The 12,296-nt window shown below is 38.4% G+C and overlaps 1 protein-coding gene across 1 annotated transcript in view; it reads right to left on the bottom strand.

Annotated features, from left to right (window-relative positions):
- Nucleotides 1-8,431: 8,431 nt before the first annotated feature.
- slco3a1a (solute carrier organic anion transporter family member 3A1a) overlaps nt 8,432-12,296 on the bottom strand; it is a 90,293-nt gene continuing 86,428 nt past the window's right edge. The window contains exons 8-10 of the mRNA XM_053501180.1: nt 10,236-10,408; nt 9,921-9,985; nt 8,432-9,770 (exon numbers count right to left, since the gene is read on the bottom strand). Coding sequence (XP_053357155.1) covers nt 9,409-9,770; nt 9,921-9,985; nt 10,236-10,408 — 600 coding nt within the window. The 3' untranslated portion in view covers nt 8,432-9,408. The remainder of the gene's footprint in view (nt 9,771-9,920; nt 9,986-10,235; nt 10,409-12,296) is intronic.

Here is a 12,296-nt window from a genome sequence, read left to right as displayed (position 1 = left end):
CGCCCAGTGCCCCTCATTGACCGGCAGCCACTGGTCATCATCCAAATGAGGGGGGTTCTCTGTTGGGTCTGGTTCCTCTCACTGCCATCTCGGGTAATTTTTCCCTGCCACCGTTGTTTTGGCTGCTCATCACTCTGATCTTTAGTAGGTTATGCACAGAGTGTTTTTTTTTGTCTTTAGTTATTTTGCTTAAAAGTTAACTACACCTCGGATTACGAGCTTAATTCGTTCCGGAAGCGGGCTCGTATTGCAAAACGCTCGTAAACCAAATTTCATTTTCCAATAGGAAATAATGGAAACTTAAATTATTCATTCTACAGCCCAAAAAAATTAATACATAAAATATAATTAATACAAAATATAAAATTTTGTAAAAATAAAACTAATTGTTTTAACTAAAACCTGTACTTTACCTTAAATTTTTTTTTTTAATAAATCCCGACAGATAAGGGTTTTTCTTTTGTGCATGCAGGGTGTATGTGTGTAAAATGTGCGCACGCACACGCACACACACACTAACAGATAGACCGTTTTTAAAACCGTTTAAAAATTAGCAAGGAACATTCCTAGTCACACTCACGTGAGCGCATACTAACAGGATCACTGCTGTAAGTAAAACAACAACAACAAAAAACAAATTAAACAGCTCCTCACCTTTGAAAACAATCGCGACAAAGAGTAGTTTATGTGTTTATTTGGCAACCTGAGAGAAGGAGGCCGAAGGGGAGCTCGCTTACGGCCCCCTTTTCTCAGGTTGCCAAACAAACACACAAACTCTCTGCCTTACACAGACACGCACACGCACACTCAAAAACACTGCAAGCACTAAGACCCAGCAGGGGAGACGATAGGTCTCGGCTTTACAGCTCCCCTTCTCTCAGAGTGAGAAGCTGTTTAATTTTTGTTGTTGTTGTTTTACTTTACAGTAGTGATCCCGTTAGTATGCGCTCACGCGAGTGCGACTAGCGATGTTCCTTGCTAATTTTTAAATAGTTTTAAAAACGGTCTCTCCGTTAATGTGTGCGCGCGTACGCACATCTCACACACACACACACACACACAGCGTGTGTGTGTGTGTGTGTGTGTGTGTGTGTGTATTCACCCAGCAGGAGAGACGATTACCTACAATTCCGCTGCAAGAGAGAGAAAAACCGTTGGCTCACTTGTGATGACGTAACGCGCATGCGTGAAACATGATACTCGGTGCTCGTAAACTAAGACAATGCTCGTTTTTCAAGTCAAAAATTATTAAAATTTTGCTCGTCTTGCGAAACACTCGTAAACCGAGGTTCCACTGTATATTGTAAATAAATTACAAACAATTTTTTTGTCCTTAAATTTTGTTCTCAAAAAGTGTCTTAAAAAATTTTAATGTATTGTTTTTGTAAATGCATGAAAGAATGATTATAACATTATTTTGGAGCAAAAACTCTAGGTAATATGATTCAGTTCACAAAAGTCTTGTATACAAATGTTATGAATCAGAACTAAAATGGCGCCGGTGAGGTCGGCTGCCGTCACGACTGTTCCGACCCACTTTTCTTTGTTTTTTAAGTTAGTTTTTAGCATTTTAAAATCAGTCAAATCACCACCATTGAGTACATTAGGTATAATGGAGACACCCTTGTTTCTATTGGTATACAATGTACTCACAATTCGACGTTTTTAACTCTGAATCCGAGCTGGCCGAGTGAGATCCTTAGGGAGAACAAAGGACGCAACGCGAAGCGGTGGCCCCGAGGGAAACAAGCCAGCGTCAAGAACAGGTTGAAAGCTCGTGCACACCACACACCTCTGCCTAGCATTTTGATCGCCAACGTCCAGTCACTGGAGAACAGGCTCGATGACCTCAGGGCCAGGATTAAGTTCCAGAGAGACATTCGGGACTACAATCTCCTCTAGTTCACCGAGACATGGCTGAACCCAGCGGTGCCGGACCACGCCATCCAGCCGGCCGAGTTCTTCTCGGTTCACCGCATGGACAGGACACGGGCCTCGGGAAGGTCAAGGGGAGGCAGCATGTGCTTAATAGTGAACAACAGCTGGTGCAACAGCGCGAGCGTTGTTTTACTTACACACTCCTGCACACCCAACCTGGAATTACTATCCATCATGTGTCGTCCTTTTTAACTTCCTCAAAAATTTACATCGGTCATAATCAGCAATAGGAAGTTCCGGTTCAGAGGGAGGTCGCGCGCTGGACGGACCAATTGGTGGCCGCGTTACAGGACGCACTTAATGACGTAGACTGGGACAGTCTCCGATGAAACAGCTCCGATGACATCAGCGTGTTTACGGAAGCAGTTGTGGAATTCATTGGAAAACTAGCGAATAATACCGTGAGAAAAAAAGACTACCAGAACGTTTCCCAACCAGAAGCCGTGGGTGTATAAAAACAATCTGCAATGCTCTGAGATCTTGCACCGCTGCCTATAACGCAGTACTTGCACCGGGGGACATGGAACCGTACAAGGCTGCATCTTATTACGTCCGGAAGGTGGTGAAAAAGGCGAAGCGGCGGTACAGGAGGAAACTAGAGTCACAGCTCCAACAGAGTGACTCTAGGAGCCTGTGGCAGGGACTAAGAACAACAACTGACTACAAAGCAACAACATTCGGTATTACGAACGCTGACGCGACTCTCGCAGATAAACTGAACACATTCTATGCACGCTTCGAGGCTGCAGCTATAGACGCTAACAATGCTAATGCTACCGGCGCTAATGGCTGCAGACAGGAAGACAATTTCAGCACCGGAAGCACATTCATCATCTCCAAACATGACATGAAGAGAGCCCTCAAGAGAGTAAACACCAGGAAAGCAGCAGGACCAGACTGCATCTCAGGTCATATTCTTAGAGCCTGCTAGCACCTCTGTTCACAGAGATGTTCAACCTCAGTCGGTGATCCCTACATGTTTCAAAGATTCCATCATTGTTCCAGTCCCGAAGAAACCTCACCCTGCTTACCTCAACAATTATCGCCCTTTAGCAGTGTTCCACAGACGATGCAATCTCACATCTCCTTCACATATCACTCACTAACCTGGTGACTCGGAGGGGGAATTATGTTAAAATGCTCTTTATGCTCTATAAATGCTCTTTATTCCCTCCACACTCACCACCAAGCTAGAGCACCAGTTCATCTATGTGTCAGTGGATCTCCACAGGCAGTAGGGATGGGTGGACATGTCTTAGCCTATCTCACTCTCAGCACTGAAACCCCCCCAGGGAGGAAATTGTTCCTCTGGCACCACTTCTCCAGATTTCCAATCTCAATGATGTTCTGTACAAGGAGTAAGCTTCCTGCTGTACTTTTTGTACACCTACAGTACGACTGCGTAGACACTACCAACCCCACCGCCGTCAAGTTTGCTGACGACACTGTCGTGGTCGGCCTGTTCACGAACAATGACGAGACGGCCTACCTAGAGGAGATTGGAAATCTGGAGAACTGGTACCAGAGGAACAATTTCCCCCTGAACGTCATCAAGACAAAAGAGCTGATAGTGGACTTCAGTACAAAGGAGAAGAGGAACTACCAGATCCTCGTCATCAACAGGAGCCCAGTAGAGAGAGTGGACAGCTTCAGATACCTCGGTGTTCACATCATGCAGGACCTGTCATGGTCCTGTCACATCAACACCCTGGTGAAAAAGGCCCGGCAGCGTCTCTACCACCTCAGACACTTGAGAGACGTGCTGCACTCAATCTACAGCAAAAGGTGCTGGACCAAGGCCAGGAAGATCGTGAAGGACCTCAGCCATCCCAATGGACTGTTCACTCATTTTAAATATATATATTTTTTCTGTATTTGCTATATTAGAATGTTCTATTGTACAGTATATTTCTATTTTTATTTCTATTTTTATCCTTGTTAAATTAATTTTCTATTGTATTTCTTTTATTCATATTTATTTATTACCTAAAGGTGGTAATATAAGCATTATAAGCGGAGGTAAGCATTATAAGCATTATAGGCGGAGGTATAAGCATTTCACTGCATATTGTACTGTGTATGACTGTGTATGTGACAAATAAAATTTGAATTTGAATGTGGTTGTATGGCCTTATTTCAGTTACTGTACTTTTTTTTAAATAACAAAGCATACTGTAATTATTATTTTTTCCAAAATACAATCTTGTACATACATGCTGCTCACATATTATTGTAGCCCTGTTTATGCTGAACAGTATAATAAGACCTTAGCTATTTATATGTTTATAAGTACAGTAAGTACAGAACTTCTTCAGGGCCCCAGGACCCCTAAGGGTTAAGTGGGCCCTCACTTTACTACTGTCACCAACAGTAGTACCAGCAAACAACCATCACAAATCCTCCACTATACTTTGTGGTGGGAACCATACATTTAGGAACCCCCCCCCCAAAAAAAATAAAATAATAATAAATAAAATCACAAAATTTTACTAATCAGATCTTAAGGACAGTTTTCCACATATCGAATGTCCATTCCTTTTGTTTCTTTTAATAAACAAGTCCCTTCTGCTGGTTTGTCTCCTGAATTAATTAATTAACTCACGCTCCTCTAAACAGTGGACTCAAAAAAAAAAAAGCATTGATGCAGACTCTAATGTGAGGTGCTGATAATCTCCGTTTTTTAAGACGGGTAGTCATCATTGCTCTTAATGGTTTTGGTGACTGCACTTGGGTATACATTGAAATTTACTGAGAATTTTCTTCATACTGTACTAACTAACCTTTATTTTTTTAAAGTAATGACTGACTCTCTTATCTTTACTTAAATGAGTGTTAAATGATTCTTTTAATTGTGTAAAGCTGCTTTGCGACAATGGCAATTGTTAAGCGCTATACAAATAAAATTAAATTGTTACCTTGTTGTGATATGGATTTGTTCAGTATAGCCATGGCCACAACTTTTAAGAATGACAGAAATTTAGATTTTTACAAAGTCTACTGCCTCAGTTTTTATAATAGCAATTTACATATACTTCAGAATGTTATGAAGAGTGATCAGATGAATTAAAATAAATTGCAAAGTCCCTCTTTGCCATGAAAATTAACTTAATCCCCCAAAAACTAATTCCACTGCATTTCAGCCCTGAAACAAAAGGACTAGCTGACATTCTGTCAATGATTCTTTTGTTAACACAGGTGAGTGTTGACAATAAGAAGGCTGTATATCACTCAGCCATGTTGATTGAGTTAGAATTACAGACTGGAAGCTTTAAAAGGAGGGTGGTGCTTGAAATCATTGTTCTTCCTCTGTTAACCATAGTTACCTGCAAGAAAACACATGCAGTCATCACTGCATGCACAGTGCACAAAAAGAGATTCACTGGATAGGGTATTGCTGGTAGTAAGATTGCATCAAAATAAACCATTTATCAGATCATCAAGAACTTTAAGGAGAGAGGTTTAATTGTTGTGAATGCAGCTTCAGGGCACCTAAGGAAGTACAGCAAGTGCCAGGACAGTGCCCTAAAGTTGATTACTAAAGTTAATAAGTGGCAGCTCAGGAAAAAAAATAAAAAAAAAAAATCTAAATTTTGATGCCTTGTCCAGGAAACCACCCAGACCTTAATCCCATTAACAACTTGTGGTCAATCAGTTTTTGGAGATGGGAGGACAAACAAAAACCCTCAAATTCTGACAAACTTCAAGCATTGATTATGCAAGAATGGGCTGCCATCAGTCAGGATGTGGCCCAGAAGTTGTTTTACAGCATGCTAGGGCGAATTGCAAAGGTCTTGAAAAATAAGGGTCAACACTGCAAATACTGACTGACTGCATAAACCTGCCGTCAGTCAGTAATTGTTAAAAAAGGCTTTGACACTTATGAAATGCTTGTAATTATACTTCAGTATACCATGTTAACATCTGACAAAAAAGATAAAAAAAAAAACACAACCAGCAGATTTTGTGAAAAAAAAAAATGATTGGCTTATTAAGCTTTTGGCCACAGATGTACAGTACTGTAGTTCTAATAGGGCTATTGACACTGTACCCACAAGACAACTTATGGTCAAAGAAAGGCAAGAAATGTCACAAATTTACTGTTGACAAGGCATAGCTATGAAATGAAAATCACTCTAGGTGACAACTTCATGAACCTGATGAGGGAATGCCATGAGTGTGCCAAAATGTCAAAGCTAAATGCAGCTTCAGTACTTTGGACAATTTAAAATACAGTATATTACATGTTCTGGGTTGTTTATGAGTTTTTGGTTTCCTACATATTTCCATACTTGTTCTTAAATTGTTTGAATGTCTTCAGTACTGTATATACAATGATAAAAAAATAAAAAGAAAGAAAAAATACTGAAAGAGAAGGTGCATCCAAACATCTAGTACTGTATACTGTATATATACTAATTTTGATGATCATGGCTTACAGCTTTTTTTAAAAATCCAATATTTATAAACTAACAAAATATGTAAGAAAATCAGAAAAGGATTCATAATACAGGCATTCTCACAATTAGGTTCATTTATGCACTCAGTACTTGGTCAGGGCTCCTTTAGCATGCCTTGCAACTTGAGTTGGCTAGCCTATCAAGCACAGTAATATCATAGTCAGCAAACCAGTTAGTTGTAATATTGGCACTGCAAGCAGTGAACTCAGTGAGCAGCAGAACTGCTGAAAAAGAAAATTAACATTTCCATAAAGTTAAAAGACAGCTGCATTGACTTTGGACTTAATAAAACACAGTGGACCAACACCAGCAAATGAAATGGCACCTCATATTATCACCAACTGTGGAAACTTCACACTGGACTTCAAGCAATTTGTATTCCTCCATACTCTGGGAACATGATTTTTTTTTAAAAAATGCAAAATTTACTTTTATTTGAAAAGAGGACATTTGGAACACCAAGTACTGGGTCCAGTTCTTTTTAGTCCAGGAAAGACGCTTTCGACGTATTTTCTGGTTAAGGAGTGGCGTGATATTAGAAATGCCACTGTTGTAGAGGTCTTCCGAGTTCTTGGATCAGCTTTTCCTGACAATCATCCCTATTGCTCGTTCACCTTTTCCTACTATGATTTTCCCTTCCTGAGAACCTTCCTATATACCACCTTCTGTGTTTTCTGGTTAAATCAACAATCTTTTCCATGCATGTACCTTAGTTGTTTTAGTAGTTTCATTAATTTCATTAGTTGTTTTCTTTGCTTGATGCAGGCCAATAATTTGACCCGTCTGAACCAGAGTACCACAGGATACGTCTTCTAACATGCTTGTTCAGGAAATGAGAAGCTACTCATTGGTTCAGTTAGGGTTAAATAAATATTTGGCACAGCTAAAAAATATGAACTCCTTTTTAAAAACACAGTAATTGTCCAGTGGAAGGCTCTTGACTGTTTTCTTAGTATATATATACACACAAATCAAACCTTGAAGTATATGAGCTATAGTAGCAGAAGACCCAAGTACAGGACATAGGTAAGAACAGGAAACTGAGGCTACAGTTCCCATGGGCTCACAAAATTAGACAATAGCTGATTGAAAATAAATGCCTAATCTGATCTCTTGAATTTCTACTGAATTAGTTAGATAGCAGGGTCAGAATTTGGCACAAGTTTGGCGGCCCCTTTATACCAACTGGGCATCTTTAAATGCTATAGCCTACATGAGTATTACTCCTGGCCATGTCCATCCCTTTATGACCACAGCAAAACTGGCCGTTCAATTCTCTATATCTCAATCAAATTAAGCATTGTATAAGACCTGTCTCACATTACAACATTCTGAACTTGAAATCTGCTGCTATTGCCCTTTTGCCAAATATCACAGCAAACCATCAGAGGTCTTATGAAGTTCAGGTCCATGTTTATGGCTTATCATGGTTATGTGTGTTTGTGTGTGAGAGAATGTGCAAAACCCATAATATTTACATTTGGGTATCAAACAAATTGAAAACTAACCCAAGTGGTTAGTTACATATTACATACATTTTTCTTTCTGGTCATCTGGTCAAACAAACTCATAAATATAACATTCTGATATACCTATTTAAACATAGCATGCTATAAATGATCTAAGTGACGGCTAATACTTTAAGTACCAACTACAGCAGTCAGATACCTTATTTGTTCACAGGCAAAGTTATTTGTATTTTTTCTGTCTACCATCGCATATTGAAGTTACAATTAAAAAATAAATATTACTAAAACTATGTGCAAATACATTTAATTTGAGGGTATTTACATCCAAATTGCTGAGCAGTGTAATAAGGCATTTGTGGTCCCTGCCTTTTTATGTGACCAAACATACCTTAGCAATTGGCTGCATTCTGTTCCTTGGCCAAATGTTAATTATTTCCCCCTTTATTATTTCATTTACAAGTACGTGAATTAAAGTTTTAGTAATAAATACATTACCTGGTACATTCTTAGAAAAAAAAAAAAAGAACACAGGTGGGCTCAGAAATACCAAAAGACATGGAAAGCAAGTGTGGTAAATAACAGAATAATTTAATCCCTGTGACAAAAGCCCTTCACAACAATTGCCAGATCAAAAACACCTGCCGCAAAATCTGTGTCAGAGTAAACAATCAATAGAAGCAAAAAGCAAGATGTTAACCTCAAAAGCCTGAAGACAATAATAATAATTAAAAACAAAAGTTTGTACAGTTCTGGAATATCTTTCTATGGATAAAAGAGACAACTATGAATGGGTACCAAAAGGATGGGAAGGAAACAGAAAATAGAAAAGTTAACTGTTCATGATCCAAAGGATACCACCTCATCTTATGGTATGGGCATGTAATAATGACAGTAAAACTGATTTCAGGGTAATTATTAATGAAGCTCTTGACAAAATAAGTTTTTCAATTGTCAACAGTCACATAAATAAATATATAAAATACCAAGGCTATATTATCTGCTCAGATTTAACCAAATGAGCCAAGAACAAGCAGGGGCTGAAAAAAGTTACTGTAAAGGCCTGACAGAGCACCACCACGGACGAAATCCAGCATCTGGTGATCTTTATGTTCAAGGGTTTGGACAACCATTTACTGCAAAATAAAGTTTGTACCAAGTATTACAGTCACAAAAATCACATAAAATTTGTGATTATGTTAGCTTGTCCAATTATTGTTGGTCCCATAAAATGAGCAGATGCATTTCCGCATGTTGAGCTCATATTCATTATTTAATTTCAATATACCGTGGTAGACAAATAATAACCATGTAACAATAACAATGTAATATATTTATGAACCTGACTGTAAATCACTGGAACTGAACAAGGACCATTCTCTGACGCATCTTCTAAGAACCACAATGGATCAAAAATTATTAGCATTCTACTGTAACCCTAATGAATTGTTGTAAAAGCCAGAAATCAAGTGCTAGCTTTGAAGAACTAATATAAAAGCAATATGATCCATTCAAAAAAACATTTATGCATTAATAAGTACCAGCCACTATAAAACAGATTCCATGTTTTCACACCATTCATGATCTTCCAGGTTGTATATAAATTTTGTCCTGTTAATGTCTTTGTCCAAACTATCCAAATTAATGTCAGAAGAGAAAATTTCAGTGGATGTCACATAAAGCTCATTGTTCTTGATGTACTTCTTGTAGTTGCAGCGTAAACATTGCCATGTTGTAGTATACAGAAGAAAGGCAATTATTTTTAATACAATGGCCAAGCTCACATAGAGGTGGCGATAGGCCACATTGTCATATAGCATGCATGCGCCCTTTGTGCCGCACTCGCTGCTCCAGAAAAGGCATGTGGAATCGATCCCCATACCGAAGATTAAAGGAGGTGGGATGAATCCTGTGATACAATAAGATTAAGTGATTATGGATTACAATTTTAATTAAATGCTAACAATTATCATGAAGAAAAGATCATTCAAGGCATTTGATGGCTTAAAATAACAAAATGTGGACCTAAACTATCAGTGAACAGATAGATGTATCTTACCCAGCAGTCTCAATAAGAGAAACAGAACGCCAAGTGCATATGACTTCAACTCTGGGCTGACCGTCCTAAAAAGACAGAGATAGATGTGATTTGTATTTATTTGTTGTGCAGTTGCATTTTTAAATGCTTCAGAAGCACTATAATGTTCAAAACCTTGCTTTGTTTAACATCATACTGTGCAGTTTAAATTAAAAACTATTAATTCTCTATAATTTCCAAATGTGTATGCAAAAAAAATAAAATAAATAAAAATCATAAACTCTTTTGACTTGGATGCAAGTTGAAACATTTTCTAAATTTTTCAAGCTGTATTACCTGATAAGGATGATAACAGATGGTGTCTGAGCCATGGCTCCTATCATGCTGCAGACACAGATCATACAAAGGAAAATAAGGAAAGCCTCCTGGCATCCCGGACTTGGGCATTTTCCTGGTACAACTGTGGGCGAGATGCCATCACCAGAAATGCATGCACACACTGACAGGTTCTGTATGGACAAAAAAAAAAAAAAAAAAAGAAATATCAGTCCAGACGAACACAAATATATTTTTGCTGTGTTACTTAAATAGGTAAATACATTAATTAAGGTACAATTAATTAAGCCGGCGCACACTTATTACTCTTCTCCCCTAGAAATCATTCCGCAATCCATTTATTATATCCCTAAAACTTTGCAGCGTTTCTCGTCCCACAGTTTCGAGACGACCCACACGTATGTTACACAGTTCCGTGCGGCTCGCTCGGGAATGGTGTGCTATGACTTTTGGTGGGCGGCCGTCGGGCAGTGCTCCCAAAATCCCCAAAAAACTGGCCTCAAAAAGTCCCATAGACTTAACATTGCGGCCGGCCTCCGCTGTGACATCATGGCTGCGACGGTGATGCAACGGAAGGCTCAATCACGCATTGGTTGGTATCTACGCCCATTAGGAGTTACCCGGCTTTTGCAGAGGCACACTTAAGATTTCTCCAGAAATTTCTGCTCTTTAGTTACTATTAACAATTTTATTCAACATGAAACTTTAGCACAAACAGTGTAAACAAATAGTGAAAATTATTTTGTTTTATTTTGTGTATCAATGATCTTTAACATTACCATTAAGATGAACGTTCATCGAAAAGAAAAAACATTTTTTGGGGACCTCATGGCATACAAGATGATTTACAATCAGTTATAAAAATAAAAAAATATTTACAGAAGAATGTTCTATCTCCCTACCTTCTCTCTCTCTCTCTCTCTCTCTCTCTCTCTCTCTATATATATATATATATATATATATATATATATATATATATATATATATATATATACACATACACATACACATATATATATATATACATACACACACACACACACACACACACAGTGGTTACTCAAGGGTATTCTGGTTTTACCGCCACGCCTCATGGTGGTGACATATGGGCTTGTCTGTTTGCTGGCTTTTACCACTGAGTGGCGCTATATAACTATAGACTGACGCCTTATAAACCTTATAAAATACAAGTAAAATGTTAAACGAATGTACAATCACAGTACTAAAATTACAGTACAAATTTAAAATTTAAATTAAATATAGGCGTTTCTTAGTTCCATCAAATTTAAGCAAAGTAAATGTTAACACAGTGAGCCTTTGTATTTTATCATTTGGAACATTCGCGTAGCCAGAAAACTCTGGGTGTGCATCAGAAAAAGTGGGTGAGCCTTAGGTGTTGTAATTAATGGGCAAAAACTATATAATAAAACTATATAAAATACATAGCCTTTATAAGACTTTAGTTTTATTTGAGTGCACGCCGAATGAAGACAAAACGTTGTGATGTAAAATAATAAAAGCAAACAGGGATACAACGCTATTCTTTATTGGTGTCAGTGAACTTATGCGCGTCAGAAAATGACCCGAAACTTCACATCAATTAATTATTAAAATGGCCAGAGTGAGTTTCCTTGATGTTTTCCCAGACGTATTTATAATCATTAGTCTACACACACACACACACACACACACACACACACACACACTAAAGGCGAGAGAGGGAGTGTGTGACCTGGCACGGTGTCAAATTATATTTTTAACCTTCTAATGAGACTTTCTTTTGCTATATACGCTCACACGTGTGTTATAAGAAACAATACACGCATGCTGTACACATGCGCTTACAAACACAAAATAAAATGTTTTACACACACGTGTAGTCACAGTGTTATTGTAAACAGTACACGCGTGCACGGATGTTGATTATACCAGGGAGAGACGCGCACTAAGACCCAGCAGGGGCGACGATTACCCACAATTCTGCGAGCACAGGAGAGAGAAAAATCGTTGGCCCAGTATTGATCACGTGATGCTTGGCATCAAAACAAGAAGCGCATGCGT

Source organism: Clarias gariepinus, chromosome 7 (genome assembly GCF_024256425.1).
Source record: "Clarias gariepinus isolate MV-2021 ecotype Netherlands chromosome 7, CGAR_prim_01v2, whole genome shotgun sequence".
Taxonomy (NCBI): domain Eukaryota; kingdom Metazoa; phylum Chordata; class Actinopteri; order Siluriformes; family Clariidae; genus Clarias; species Clarias gariepinus.
This window is presented reverse-complemented; position numbering and strand designations above follow the sequence as displayed.